The sequence below is a fragment of the Onychostoma macrolepis genome, chromosome 07 (assembly GCF_012432095.1).
Source record: "Onychostoma macrolepis isolate SWU-2019 chromosome 07, ASM1243209v1, whole genome shotgun sequence".
NCBI lineage: Eukaryota > Metazoa > Chordata > Actinopteri > Cypriniformes > Cyprinidae > Onychostoma > Onychostoma macrolepis.
This window is the reverse complement of record NC_081161.1, coordinates 20,402,652-20,418,870: the sequence shown is the minus strand read 5'-3', so window position 1 is coordinate 20,418,870 and position 16,219 is coordinate 20,402,652. Positions and strand designations below refer to the sequence as shown.

Sequence of the window (16,219 nt, the reverse complement as noted above, 5' to 3'; positions counted from 1 at the left end):
CTCCTGACGTCTTTGAGTGTGTGTGTGTGTGTGTGTGTGTGTGCGCATGCTGAATGCTCTCTGACAGATCTGACGACGAACATATTCGGTAACTAAACACAGTAAACCATTTTTGAGAAAGTGTCCCACCATTATGAGATATATCTTATACGTGCCCCTACTTCCACTGATCTGTTCACAAAGCTTCTCTCTCTCTCTCTTCTCGCTCACATACACAAACACCAAGCTGGGAATCAGCATATACAGTATGTCATTTACATTTTCTTTGAGAATTTTGTAGTCATACTCTAAATGCGATTCTGTTGTCATCCTGGATGAGGCCCAAACAAATTTGTCCCTGCAAAATGGGAACCTGAGCTAATTACAACAGTGAAAATGGTGAAAAAGAGACAGTTAATGCCAGAGCAATTATCTGCTACATTCCTTTGTAGAGAGGGAAAGGCGCATCGCTCTTCACGCCGCCTGATGCTTCCCTAGTTAAACCATATTAGGAGACGTTGTGAGTCGATGTGTCACCAGGCAGGGAATTAGATGAGAGGAGTGATGGGATAGATCTGCCAAAAATATATGACACCACTAAAGTCTGCCGCATAAGAGATAAACACTTAATATTTGTGAGACCAGTAGCAGAGGTCTATGCTTGTGCACACACACTCACACAAGCCACCTGGTGGATTTTAATATGCTCATACCTGTCAGAGGTCCGGTGGTCTACCCCTACTGCCACATAAACGTCTTTTCACACACTTGTCGACTGCTATTTAACTGACAGCAGTTCTCTTTAATCTGCTCATTTCTTATCCCCCGGCGCCCGACAGAATTGTGAGCCACGACACATCAAGTTATTGCAAAAAACCAAAACGATTTCAATTTAATGCTGCAGTAGAAAAAAGGTTATATGAAGTCATATAATGAGTGCTTCATTGTCAACAACAACAAAAAAAGAAACACGGCACAGAATGCATAACAGTGCCTGTGCTGTTAACATGCCAATATTTTACACATAAGATTTCCATTCACTGGCAGCTGTCAGTTACTTCAGTAAATTAACTGCCAAAACGTAGCAGAACTGTCAATTGGAGGTAAGGTAACCATGGTTACCTTTCATATCCCCCAAAATGATGAAGCTGCAGTGTGGTTTTATGGAGGAATAATTAGACAGAACAACAAAATAAAAGATACCAATCAAAAAGGCATTCTACAATATGAAACAACAACCAAGAGTGTTTATAAATAAAAGGTTACATTGTGGAATTCCTCCTTACATTATAAAGTAGCATCTTTTTATACAACCATTTAAGTGAAATGATGGAACAAGTACTGTCTTGTACAAGAAGTTTAACCCTTTGAGCACGAGGTGGAAATAAAACTTTAGGGTGATTTTTTTTCTTCTCATTTTCATATCTTCTGATTAAATAACATATTTATAAAACTATTGTGCAAAACAATTTCATTAATGTCTTCATATATTGTGCACCAGTAGATAGTCATACTCATCTTAAATTAAAAAATATAAAATGATGCATAATTTAGACAGAAATTAGTTTATGTTTTTATGTACACATTTTTACACTGACCTGAATTCATAAAGGCCCCTGATTTGAGCAAACTAAAAAACTGCTATTTTGGATTCACATATATTTCTGGACTGCAAGCTGTGTAAGAGGTGATCTATCAGACAAGGTGATTTTTAGTGGATACCCTTGAATTTACCCACTCAAATACATATAAACTCGGTGATTTCCAATCTCTTAATTTATCTCTTTTTTTTTATACATATATTTTTGTTTACTTTTGAGGGGAGGGGGAGGGGGGTTGTAAATATAGAAGTATTTTGGCGTACTCAGAGGGTTAAATTTTTCTGCTGACACCAGCATACTTAGGTCACATTAAAAAAAATTAAAAAAAAAAAAAAAAGAAAGAGGAAAAAAATAAAAAATAAAAATAAGAGAGAAGTAAAGCGAGAGATAAAGAAAAGCCCAGATTTAGTTATCAAATATTGAACTAAACCATTTCATTAATGCATGCAGCTTACTGCATCTCAAGGATGCCAACAAAAAAATTCAATTTACACAACTTTCAAATACATACAACTTCATTTTAAGTCTTTTTTATTTACCTTCATATTTTACCAGTGACCTCTTCACTCAGCACCGCACAGTTAGAAAATCATGTCATAATTTTCTCTGTTTTCCATTGTGAAATAAAAATGCAGAAAATTAATGTCTCTAGGGCCAAATGAGTGTTCCCCAGAGGAAAACTCCAAATGATGTGCCAAAACTAAACAGTAGTTTTCTGGCATCTATGTACAGTTAGTTCTTCGTTAATTACTTTCAGTTCTTTCAATATTTTTTTTTTTTCCTTAAGAAATGTTAGTCAGAAGGCTTGAAAAAAGGACAGGAAATAAAGAGATGAGAGACAGTTTTTGTCCTTGACCATCGCTAAGGTTTCTCAAGTTCACAAACATACATAAGATGGTCCTCAGGGGATTTACCATGGGTCTTACTCAGATGGAGCTTGACAGCGTGCTTGCTGGCAAAAGTCCGGTTACACAGTTTACACTGATATGAGGTGCCATTTGCCTCCTCATCTGGGGAAGGGGAGGGGGAAAGTGAGTGAGGACTGGGGTTGGGGATTGAATGGGCCAAAGAATGCGCTTGCGTTGAAAGCAGTTTCTCAGAAAACCCCTTGCTATGGCGTGAGATCTGGCTAACGAGATGCTCTCCAGACAACTTGGCCAGGTCCCTGAGCCGGAAGCCCAGATGTGACTCAAGATGGCTGACATAGGTAGAGGGGGAACGGATCTGTGATGCACAGTCACTGCAGAAGAAGACGGGGTGGCCAGAGTCTAGATTTTTCAAGAACTTTGTGCCACCTGTCCGCCTCAGCTGGTATTTGACGTTGGCCAGCCAGTGGCTGATGGTGGTCATTGAGAGGCCAGTGAAGCGGGAAATATGCATGCGCTCCTGTGGACTGAGGTCCGACATAATGTACTTGCCGTCACCCGTTTGCCGCAAACTGGAGGCAAACTGTGCCTGCAAGATAAGTAGATGCTGAGGATTCCAGTTGGACTGCCGGCCCTTTCGTTTCTGAGCGGGAGAGATCTCCTCTGCTTCCTCCGGCGTCGATCCATCTATATCTGAGCGCTCTGAAAGACTTGTTGGTGTGGAGGACTTTGATACATGGCTCTCTGTGAGGTTGCGTAGCATATCGGAGATGTCGGACAGGGCATTTTCACGCAGAGGTGAGTTGGACATGAAGGAAGCCACAGCAGATGAGGCTTTTGCCATGGTGATGGTCGATGATGGTGAAATTGAGGTGGGAGTGGAGGTGGAGGAGGACAAGGCAGCAGATCCCAGGGAGTTGCTCTTATCGCCCTTGCCTTTGGTCAGATCAATAGGCTGGTCATTGTTGATGTGGTAGAAGTAGCGGTCTAGATGCTCGTTGGTTTTTTTGGTCTGGGATGGAGTGGAGGCAGCTACAGCTGCCTTCTCTGCCAGGCTGTTGCTCATCTTAAAGAGCATGCTCATGGGGTCAAGGGATGGCAGGGCAGGTTTGGCAGCTTTTCCTAGGTGAACATTCATGACAGACTGAAGCGCACTTAAAGGGTTGACAAATGGCTGCTCTGGAGGATGGTCGGTTATAATAGCAGTGCTGCTGCATAAGGTAGACACAGGGGCTTTGACAACATGGTCAGTACCATTCTCCAGAGACTCTTTTGTAAGAGCATCACCGTTTGAGTCTTTGTGAGTGTTTCCGCCCCCATTAGTCTCAGGGGTTTTGGCTCCTCTCCTTTCCTTGGGGGACTCCCCTCTGGCAGATTCCCCTGCATCACTACTGCAAGGGGAGGGTGTGGTCCGTCTAAGTGGGGAAGATCTAGCTCCGGGATCCCTCATCTTCTCCTCTACTTTGGCCACTTTTTCTGTGACTTTTTTGACCAGCTCCTCCATGGCATGGAAGTTGTTTTTGGGCAAAGGGGATGTTTGGCAACTAGGTGGAGAAATTAGAGGTTGGCTTTTGGTTGGAGACAGGATCTCTTCTCCAGAAAACATATACTTCAGAGGAGAACTTTTCCCTGAGTTGCGCAGGGACAGTTTCATAATGTTTGGAAGCTGGTAGGCAGCGTGAATACTGGGGTAGCCTCCCCAGCTGGGTGTGCCATTCTGTGCTTTGTTGATGGCAGATGTTACTGTATTCTCGAGAGACTTCAAAATGTCAAACCCTCCCTTAGGGCTTTCTTCAAGATCTTCCTCTGTCAAATATGGATATTTGGATGAGACTTCAAACTTCTCGTCGGTCTCACTGTCTGTTGCCTTCTTGTCTTTGATATTATTTGTCTCCTTGGTACACTCCACTTCCTTCTCCTCCTTTTTAATCTCCATGGGTGTGATGGCAGGGGAGATACTAGGGGGAGGAGGAGCAGGTGGTGGTGGGGAAAATGCGGTGGCAGCCAGTGGCACTGACTGTACCTTGTCTTCATTAGTTGGTATGGTGTTAGGAACCGTTGTGGACATTGACTCCATGATAGGTTTGCCTTTCTTGATGGCAGAGTTAGTGACCTTGATGAAGTGTCCTGTGACCATCATATGGGCCGTCAGCTCCTGCAGTGTGTCATGCGAGCTTCCACACTCCATGCACTTCAGGATCTGGGATTTCCGTGACTCAAACTGCCATGCATAACTAGCACCATTCTGGTGTCCATACCGATTGTTGGGTGTGATGTAGGGATTGGGGGTCTTTTGAAGAAGGTCGTTGGGGTCAGACAAAGAAGGCTTGGGGGTGCCACCATTGGAATCTGGTGAGCTGGGGAGTTCTAGCTCAATGGGGGCTCTTTTACGAGCTGAGGAGATAATCTTGGCTGCCACAGGAGTTACTGGTTCCTTAAGAGGCACTTTCTGGTAGTGTTTCGTCTTGATCATGTGAACACTAAGGTCCTGCAGTGACTCAAAGGAATGGCCACAGTACATGCACTTAAGAACTTTCTGGGCATCTTCTTTTCCTTCCATCTCCAGCAGAGAACGCTTGCGAGGCTTTGACCAGCGCTTGGCACCTTCACTGTCTGTCTCATGGTTATCATCTCGGTAGTGGCCCGTCTCATTCATGTGCACAGTGAGCTCAACCAGAGTGTCATAGGCAGCACTGCAGTCTTTGCAGCGGAACTTGCTTGCACCAGTGAAGATGGAACCATAGAGTTTGGTGCTCTGCCGATAAAGCTGCACAGTACTGAAGAGGTTTGGCTCAGATGCTGGGTGCAGCAGTCTACTCTGGTTCTGTGAAACATTCTGCAAGGTTTTAGCCACTGCTGTCTGGTGCCAGTCGTAACCGCCACTACCACAGCTACTGCTGCTGCTACTACTGCTGCTGCTACTACTGTGACTACGTGGGGGCTTTTCTGCTGTTTGCTGAGACATATTCAAGTTCAGCGATGACCAGTAGGAGTTGGTGAGGAAGCTAGTGTAGATAGCTTTCATCTGCTCCAGGCTGTCTGGGCCTAATTGTGTCACTTCCTCACTGCTTGGCGTGGCTGTTGTCGTCATCATCACAGATGAAGTTGAAGAAAGAGATGTGAGGGCCTCCTTGGCTGAACTATCTTCTTCGTTCTTCACTGAGGCACTCTCAAAGTCTGACATGCGGTCACTGGACTCGCTCAGGTGTGACTCGCTGTCCATCTCATGGCTGGAGAAATCCGCCGGTGGAGAGTCATGGAAGCCTTGCCTGTCTTTAAGGAGTAAGTCCTTGTCCTGGCACACATACTTCATGGCAGGTTCCTCCTCCACAGCTGAATCCTCTCCTTCAACATCCTCATCTAGTAAGGCAGCCTCCTTTAGCTCCTCTGGCACATATGCTGCAGGTAGAAAAGAGATAAAAGAAACAGAAAGAAAAAAACATGTTATCACATTGTCCAATGATGAAGATTTGACACATTACATTCCTACAATGCCTTGTATGGTGGATAGACAGCTGATAGAAATGTCAGGCATCAGTGTGTTTTCTCCAGCAGTGAAAAACAAAACAATCAGTCAGACTTTTTTATATTATAAAGTGTTGCAGTAATTCCTTCTCTGCTTTCCAATTGCATTACATTGCCACATGGAATGAAGTTATGTTTCTCTCCTCCTTTGTTCTGAAAAGAGAGTGCGGCAGGGGGTGGGGGGGGGGTAAAAGAACGGAAAAAAATGACTCTTCAAACCGAAGTTGCCACCTTATTCTTCTCAAGGGGCAACAGCTTGAAATTAAAACTAAATTTGAAATTAATGAAGCACATTCTGGAGGTGGCATTCGTTTCTGAAGTAATAAATTACTTGTATCAACCTCAGAGACAGCAGTTCCTGTCTGTCAATTAATATGTCTTACGCTTCTTCAGCAGCCCCTAATGCATTCCCAAACAGACACACTCGCCATTTAAATTAAGAAAGCATTCTCACTCATTACCCAGCAAAGGCTTTCCTGCTTGTAAATAAAAATGATTGTATGTACATTTCCGACATAAAAATTCCTGCACCAAACACATTTGTGTCAATTACGAAAGATTAGAAAGTTGAAAGTTATTATTTACAGTTTAGCCTGGAGAACGCAAACGCTCATGAAAAAACATGGTCATGTTTGTGCAAGCCTGAAGAAATAAGCAACCAAAATATATTCTGTTTAACTTCCAGTGGAAGTCATGCAAAAAGAGAAAGCGAGAAAGAGACACAGAGAGAAATGTAATGCACTGAAATAATTCCGTGCATTCCTGACTGTGTCAGTTAATCACGCTTTTGACCAGGTATGTAAACAATGGAGGGAGAGGACACTCCATTGGACACGCTGGTTTTCTGTGAACATATTCTATCACGTCTAAATACCACAAATGTCAAACTACTCATGCTGCAACTTCAACACACGGCATATACATTTAATTCTAAATAGAATATGTCAATTTGTATACAAGGAACATTCCAGGATTTCCTTAACAAAGACTACAGAATTTGAATTTTCGGAATTTACATAAGCCCCTCAAAAACAATTTTTGGAGGGAAAATATTTAATTTAAGTTTAACAAAACAACACTAGTGTGATGCAGATATGATGGCTGTGAAACAACAACAACAACCAAAAAGTAAAAAGAATGCCATCAACATGAGGAAAGTCATTTTGTAGCCCTTGGCAGAATGATGCCAAAGGACTGGCAAAGGCACAGACCCCTTTTTAGTTTGCAGTTGTAATGTGCATACCACATGACTTCAGGCATTCTGTGCCGTTTCATTAAACTCCATAGAATTCCATTGTTTTTTGTAATGTAGTCAAATTAGTACTTAGGCCAATAATTAATTTACTAAATGTTTATCAGTTTTGTTTGTATTATTATCATTTATTAACATAATGCATATACATTGATTTTAAAAAAAACAAAAAACAACAACAGTGTGATAGAAGTTATATCCTTCCTGTTTAAACTGTAAATATCTATTAGTCAGCTATTTAATTTTCTGAATTGTGTATGTGTGTGTGAATGTTTGTTTCAAACTGAAATTAAGGGGACACAATTAAGCAACTACTGAAGTCTCAGAACAAAGAAAAAAAAAAAAAGACCATTCAATAGTGATTTTTTACAGCATTATTATTAGGATCCATCTTCTCACACACATCACAGCCAGTCTGTGAAATCGAATCGCCCCCTACACAAATCACAACCAACTGTGATCGTGCAGCACACACAAACTCACATGCACACACTCACACACAGCCATCTGTTCTGAATCAGCCAAAACGACAGCTGTTTAAGAGAACAATGCCTTCGTTCAGGAAGCAGGAGAAGCCGAGCTTTACATCAAGGCCAAATAGCAATGTAAAAACCTAGTTCCTTCAAATTCATACACTTTAAACCTATTCACAATGATTACAACACACACACACACACACAAAAAGGTGGAGGTTTAGCATGAAATTTTTAGCTGCCGCTAAACCACTACATGTAAAATGTAAGGTCAACCTTGAACATAATTACACAAAATGATTAGCTGGTAATTAAAGTTAAAAAGGAGGGTGAGGGTGCCAATGGGCAAAAAAACAAAAGAGCGAGAGAGAGAGAGAGAGAGAGAGAGAGAGCACATTTGCTCATCACTTCAAGTACAAGCAAACCTGTCTCACTGTAACCTTGACCTGAACTTCACTGTATGTAGAGCACAGAGTAAGTATTGCCAGTGAGTAGGCGTACGCCCTACAGCAAATCTGAGGGAGATGTGTGTACATGTTTCTGTGTATGTGTGAGTTTTATTCAAAATTCATTTTCCAACACCAAACACAGAATTAGCACTGCTTGACAACACAACAATTGGTCATAAGCCCCAAGGTAACCTGAGAGGGGTGGAGAAAGACAAGAAGAAAGCAGAGGCAGGGGCTAACGAAAGAAAGACCCAACAATCTGCCACACACACACACACACTTACACGCACTGAGTGTTGGTGCATGCATGTCCTGGCTGTATTCCAGGTTCCCAAGCCCCCAGTGTACCTAGAGTCTGTGTGTTCTGGCTGGGAACAATATTGAGATTTCATCCCTGGACCTTCTGAAGCCAGTGCTGCAGTCCAAGCCTACCCACACCACACAGGTGCTGTTTTAATTAGAAAACAGGATGCTTGGATCCAAGAGTGGTAGGGTGGGGGCAAAATGAGAATGACCTCCCAATGATTTGGCATCAGATTGGAAGAAGCGCTTGATCTAATTTACACTCGGACATCCAGGGAGACGACCAGCAGAGAATGCTGTTTTCTAAGGCAGTGGAGAGCGTAACCTTGCAAACTTAGAGGGCCGTCTGGGTCTTGACTATTAGAGCACATACTGTCTTCAAAAAATCAGAGTAAGTAAAAACCTTAATACATATCACAGCGATAAATCTAATACTCAAGCCCTTTCATCAAGGGAACACAATGAATGTTAAATAAGTTATGCAAATATGACTCAACCATTTGTGATTATATTGTTTGAATGATTGCAAGAACTAAGACCACTTTTTAATTCAAATAAAGCAGCTACTTTAACCACAAGTCAAATTTATTGAATATTTACATAATACATTTAAAAGTGATAACAAATTAAATGTACAAAACATTTTGAAATGATATGGTATATATAAATATATGAACTAAATATATTTTTTTATAAAATTTTCTTATTATTATCAATGTTAAAAACAATTGTGTTGCTTAATATGTGTAGATATTGTGACACTTTTAAGGATTTAGAATTAAAAAATATATAAGAACAGAATGTGTGTTTCTGTGTGTTTCTTCCTATACATGGACAATGTAGAACTCTATACAGTACGTGTGAACCAAGTTAACACCCCCCCAAGCTGCTGCCATTTGTTCTTGTTTGCAATCGGCCTCACTTATACAGACAGCCGTTGAAGTCGGCAGCCCGGTCCAATACTTCTGGGTGTGCAGATGAGCTGAAGAGAGCGAAAGAGTAAGTAGTTGGTAATTAAAGCTGCTATATATAGCCCCTAAAGCCCACATTTATAATGGGAGGTATCTCTCTCTAATATGCCACTATCTGCAATGTGATATCATTAGGAGGAAAATGGTTTGTAGCCTTAAGCAGACAGGCTGTCTGTGTGCGGCTGGAGAATATGAGATAGCACCAATCCACTTCTCTTCTCCTCTTTCCTCTCGTCCTATGCCCTCACTACTTTCCTCACCTCCCCTCCATCTCTCCTCGGCTATCATGACCCGTGTTAATGAAGTTAATTGAATTTGAGATCAATAATGCTTAATTATTGCAATTTGACATGCACAGACAAATTGGTGGGGAGGCCAGACGTGTATGTACGGATGTGTATGTTAGATGTGTCCGCGTGTGTGTTTCCAGCACCGGGGTGGGCGAGAGGGCATGGCTGGACAGCAGAGGCAGAGAGAGAAGGATGGACGAAGCAGACAGGCGTGCCATCGATTCCAGAGAGACGCCCCATCGACCAGGCCTACTGACTGATGGAGGCCCTGCTCCAAGGCTAGCTGGAGAGAAAGAGAGAGCTCACTGAGACCACTTTCGCCAGCCTGGCCTGCCCTGCCTACAGACGGCACATTGAGATGGATTGGATGGACAGAGGAGCGTAACACAGAGAGAAAACAAGAAAGAAAATGACCGACGCAGATAAGAGGCCTCTACCTATGGAATCATTTGTGTTTTGTTTACAGAATGCGTGCTTGTTACCAAGTGATGGTTACCATGGCTATAACTGTAACAAGTTTTGTTTCCCTGCATTGTCTCTGCAACCAGATGAAGACCAGAGGTATTTTCATTTATGAAAGCATTAAAGGAATATTCTGGATTATTTACAATTTAAATGTTTATAGACAGCATCTGTGGCATCTGTGACTTTAATAGCAAAGTTGATAGCTGCATATTTTAAGCATTTATTTGTGATGCTGCACACTTGCCTGCTAGGCTTATACTGCCGCTGCATTACCATAACATGTTGTGTTCATCGAAATTATTGTTACAGCATGCCACAGATTTAATTTAAATTATAAATAACATTCTTAAAATATTCCTAAACTCCTAAAATATTAATTGAATGTGAATTGCCATTTGCAACCACTTTTACATTCATATTTCCTGGGGAAAAAAAGAAAAAGAAAAAAAAAAAAGTTGTGACTCTATTTTATCTATCAGTAACTGATTGGATTGTGAAAAGTGTTACATATTTTAATGTAGCCAGACTGAATGAGAGTTTGATAAATATAAATGATATCAGCGAAAAGAGATGTTGTTTCCAAAAAGAGAGCTAAGATATTAAAAATTACCAAGACTATTTTTTTTTTTAACATGTACTATGAATCATTCCCAATAAAACCAGGGACATTAAGAAATGAAATTCTGGTCAATTTTAATTATTTCAGGTTCACTTTAAGAAAGAAATCACACCTATTGTGCAATAAAAAACCCTGAGGAAAAAAAAAACTGTTAAAAAGAATCACAGGTATTTAAAATCTTTAAAAATGCTCTCATCTTTTGTTATAATAATGTGAAAATGAGAGCTGGTGGAAGAGTGTGAGAGAGAGAGAGAGAGAGAGAGAAAGAGCAAGCTGGTGTGGATTAAAGAAAAGAAACGGGGCTGGAGGTGCATCGGCGCTGGCAGAACTGAGAGAGAGAGCTGGTAAACACAGACGCTAGCACGGCTAATCGCCCGCTCATGCCACTCAGCGGGAGAGCCCCTGACAGTGTGTGTATGTGTGTGTATGTTTACACACCCCCGCTCTCCCCCCCTGCATGTGCACAGCAACCGGTAACCACGCTGGAGAACAGAACTTCCCCCTGCTGCCATAGCACCTCCACTGGAGTTAACACTCCTACACGGCATCAAGATTCGACAGCCTCGAACACACACGTGAGTGCTCAGTCATACAAATGATCCTGTGTGCAACACAATAACGTACAAACAAAAAGTTGATTTATATTCAAAAGCAGGCTCGGTGCTGATGCAGGCATTTAGAAAGCCCTCGCTAAGGAAACGTAGAGGGGGTCTTTAACCTCCGATGAGAGCGTTTTAGCACCGATTATTTCAGTAACTGCTCAACTGAAATAGCGTTTATTCATCGACTTCAATGATGTATTGCTCAATGACCAAATACAGTTCTGTTGACAAAATCGTTCTGGAGCCGCATCCTCACGAGACGCCTCCAATAAAAACCTTACATGTGCTTTTTGGATCTACTCCTTCAGATGTTTGAACTGAGAGGTTAAATCAGCACAGCGTGGACTTTCTCAGGAGTAAAAACACGCTCCACCTCTTCCAAAATGCTATTAGTCACTAATGAACACCAGCGTCTGCCCTGAATGTCCCCAATGATTCTGGCCAACACTTCCTCCGAAGGTCTGCCCCACAGTTGCTCCTAAGAAAGATCACATCACCAGGCCATCTGTCCTATCAGATGAGCACTTCCACATACTCTACTTAAATAGCCAAGAGACAAATAATATTCTGCAAGTAAGAGTTTTTTTTTTAATTAAAATGAATAAATAAAATAAAAATTCATCAGCCACCCTTCATTTTAGATATTGGCACCAATCATTAAATACTCATATCAGTGGCCAGTACAGTTTGCTGCAACAAATTGCAGTGAGTACCATGCATTATTAAAAAACGGACAGTCTCTTTATGAAAGTAATACTTAGATAAGATTTTAATACTAATATTTTAATACCTCAGGCAGCTATTCCATATATTGACTATCTGTAGAGCTAAAAGTGTGTGGATTGAAAGCACCATCATTCCTACTTTTTTTACAGTGTATTTAGTGATATTTTTAGGTCCTAAATCTTATTATGTTTAGTGCATCAAAGCATCACTTTCTGTTCTGACACTTTATTTCTACATTGTTAAAAAATACCAGTTGATTTTGGGGCAAAATTGATGAAATTTTGTAAAATTCATTTAATTAATCTGAGCTGAGAGTGCACAGTAAAAAAATATAACAATAAAAAATATCTTATTTAATCCTTCAATTCTTTCGTTGATATAAGGTAGTAATTTTCATTGAGTCATATTAAATAAAATTTTTTATTTATAAAATATGTTAATGCATGAAGGACATTTTTAGGTTACAAAACATGTTATACTGTGTACTACAATTGAATCGGTAGCTGAAAGAATAAACAAAATCTTTAAAATATTTAATAAAGGAAGCAAAGGAAATGGAATACACTACCATTCAAAAGTTTGGGATCATTTTTTTTTTTTTTTTCAATTTTTTTAAATATTTTTGAAAGAAGTCTCCAACACTCACCGACACTTAAAATTAAATATCCAAAAACCCAATAAAAACAATCATATTTTGAAATATTTTTACAATTTAAAATAAGTCATTTTATTTATATATTATATATTTCATTAATATATTTTAAAGTGTTATTTATTCCTGTTAGCAAAGATTACTTTTAAGCAGCCATTACAAAAGCAAAACCAAATAATATAACCAAGCCAAGCTTGTGTAACTAAAGTTGACTCCATCACTTCTATGATCTATATTTCAGGATGTCACACTGGAAATCAGCAGTGACTGAGGCTGTTGTCTGAACGATGAGCGAATGTTCTCGAGGACAGACAGAAATCTGTGACTGCAGCAGGTGTTTCCTGTACCAAACAGACGCTGAATGAACTTACAGCTCACCTGTGCAGATATAATCAGACAGCAATGAGGAAAAATTTCTATTTTTGTACATATCCTGGCATATGTGTATAAATACAAATACTCTTTACTGATTTTTAATTTATTTATTTATTTATTTTTTCACTTTTTATGTTTGAATAGTCAAATATATTCTAAAAATTGGCCCAGATATGAACTCTAGTTAGTTAATAATCCGTCTAGTGTGTGTGTGTGAATGTGGCTCTGTTGTCTGAAGCAGCTCTCAAACAGACACCACAAACAATTATATAGCAGGAGGAAGACGATCTCCAGCAAATGATCCACCCGCCTGCCTTTGTTATTCAGATGCGCTCCACTTGGAGAAGTCACATTCCTAAAGCACGGGGCAACCAGAGGTCAGACACATCTACACAAATACTGGGAACTCCCAAGAGGCCAAAAGAGAGCGGGAGAGAGGGAGGGGCGATTGTCTTTAAATGAGTTTACATGTGTGTCTTACTGAGAATCTCTCGGTTTTGCTCACTGACTTATGCTGCTCCTCTTCCTCTTTTAGTAATCCCTCCCATAACGTGTCTTTCCCTCCCTCTCTCTCTTCCCTCTGTCCCACTCAGAATCACAGGAGTGTGTCAGTCTCCCATTAGAGAGGGTTGCTGGGTAATGGGAGAGAACAGATCTGCCTTGCTGTGATCCCCAGGGCCTCACTCGGCTCGGCTACCACACACACACACAAAACACATATTAACACCACAATATAAACATGCTTATGTCTGTGCACAAAGAAGAAAAATATATATATAGAAAGATGATGAATATGGAAAAAATAAAATAAAAATACCAATGCATTCCCTGAATGACTAGTTGGCTAATCAGTCTGAAAAGGATAGTTCAGCCAAAAATGAAAATTCTGTCATAATGTACTTTCTTTCTTCTGTGGAAGTCTTTACTTTTTTGTCTAAACAATGGAAGTCAACAGTAACTGAAATGGTTTGGTTTCCAAAATTCTTCTAAATGTCCCCTAGTTAAAAATAAGTATACTAAAAAGTATACTACAAATACATTTACATTTATAAAAAAAAAATCCCAGCAATTGTACTTTTGGTATACTGAACTGGTATACTTAAATTGTGCTAAATTGCAACAACTAATTTTGTACGTAATGCACTTTAATTGGGCAGAGGTAGTTCTGAAGTCCAACTAAAGATAGACTGAAGTATATTTGATTGTGTTAAAGTGTAGCTATTGCATGTATATTTCAGGTACACTTTAAATATCTTGCATTTAAATACCGATATTACTCAAAGATCATACAATCCTCATCAACAGTGACATTAAAACACATTTTAAGCTTACTATTAAGAAATGTGCATTGTGCACAAGTGATACTCCAAATTAAATTTAATTATGTTAATAATTACATTAATAATAGCATGTTAATAGATTTAAAATATACTTAAAATATTACATTTTTACTAGAGTCTTAATGTTCAACAGAAGAAAGAAAGTCTCACAGGCTTTGAACAACATGAGGGCGCGTAACTGATGAAATAATTTTCATTTTTGGTTGAACTATCCCTTTAAGGAACATGTTTTTAGAGGGCGTTTGCATAATACATGTTCTTACATTTTTAATAGTTTGACTACTTTTAATTTGACATGCCATGACGGGATGCTCAGCGCAAGACATGACGCAACGGCCAAAGACCATTCCATCTGAATGTGTAACTGCAGCGGTGCTGCTTTAATGTGTCCGCTAAAACATGCTCCTAGCACGCTAATTAAAGCACCACACTTAAAACATCAACATTTTTATTTTTTTTTTAAATCTCAACCACGGACAAGTCATCCAACAAGCGACAATCATGACCCATCCCTCCCGCAAACGCACAAAGACAGAAAATAGACAAGATCTCTGATTTGAAACGAAAAAAGTGGCTGTGTCTCTCCCACGTACACAAGCCCTGAACTTGGCAGATACGTTAGGCAGCAAAATAATAGGCATTTTCCAACCCATAATGCAGAGTGTTAGCCGGTGGCAGTCCACTGATTTAGGTACTACGTCGAGACGTCAATCTGAAGGCCTTGGAAGAGAGAGAGGGAGAAGGAGGGGGGGGTGTAGATACACAGAGAGAGTGGGCCTGCTAAGCAAAGACGAGCCAGATAGAGAGAGCGAGATGCTCCTAATGGGAGACATGCAGTCATCTAGTCGCTGGCTCTCTCCATTCAGCGTGTCACTGGGTATCCATTACCTGCCACTCTCCTCTGATCTCTTTGGACAGCTCTGATCAAAAGATGTCATTTGACCTACTCGCCCGCTCGTGCCGGCCTGCCGGGGTACGTGGTCCACGAGCATGGGGCGGAGAGGGGGGCTGCCTCGCCCGTAAATAAAACGACATCATCGCTTCAGCGTCCCGTCATGTTCTTGGGCCGATTATGATAATAGTGGATCTGTCAGCACGTAAACGGACAGGGCAGCCGTGGCGCTAATGCGCAGGATATAGCCTCTCTGCCTCCGCCGCCTTAGTTCCTGCTCGGCTCTTTATTGGGTCGACTTTTCCCTCTCTCTCTCATTGGATGGCACCTGAGAAGCAAGCCCCGCTTGTTGAGGATGTCAGGGTTAATCTGTTAGCATCGAGCCGGGCCGCGGAGGCAAACAGAAAGAGATTTGCCTTATTCTGATTTGGAGGCAGACAGGGCAGAGGGTGTAGATGAGCTGGGAGGGGACTGATTGGCTATGATATTGTTCGAGAGTCCGCCGTCGGGCTGCGGGGCAGACGTGAAAACAGACACATAATATAAACAAAACCAGACGTAGAAACAACACGCCGGTGCACAGACACATCATCGAAGATGAAGAAAATTACACACAACGCCGCACGATGAGAGACACACACACACACACACACACATGCTTAGCCTCGGTGGAGGCAGGACGGCAAAAGGCAGGCAAATGTGCAGGGTTTTAGAGGCGAGAAAAACGGCGCACAATAAAGCGAGAAAACAACACTGCTCCGAGGCAATTTAGACTGCAAAACACAAACCATTAAGTTTGTGCATTATCTTTTAATTTAATCTGGAATGATTTATAATCC

At 40.9% G+C, this 16,219-nt stretch overlaps 1 protein-coding gene across 1 annotated transcript in view; it reads right to left on the bottom strand.

Annotated features, from left to right (window-relative positions):
• Window positions 1-904: 904 nt before the first annotated feature.
• The window catches only part of tshz3b (teashirt zinc finger homeobox 3b), a 36,595-nt gene continuing 21,280 nt past the window's right edge, over window positions 905-16,219 (bottom strand). The window contains exon 3 of the mRNA XM_058781818.1: window positions 905-5,845. Coding sequence (XP_058637801.1) covers window positions 2,442-5,845 — 3,404 coding nt within the window. The 3' untranslated portion in view covers window positions 905-2,441. The remainder of the gene's footprint in view (window positions 5,846-16,219) is intronic.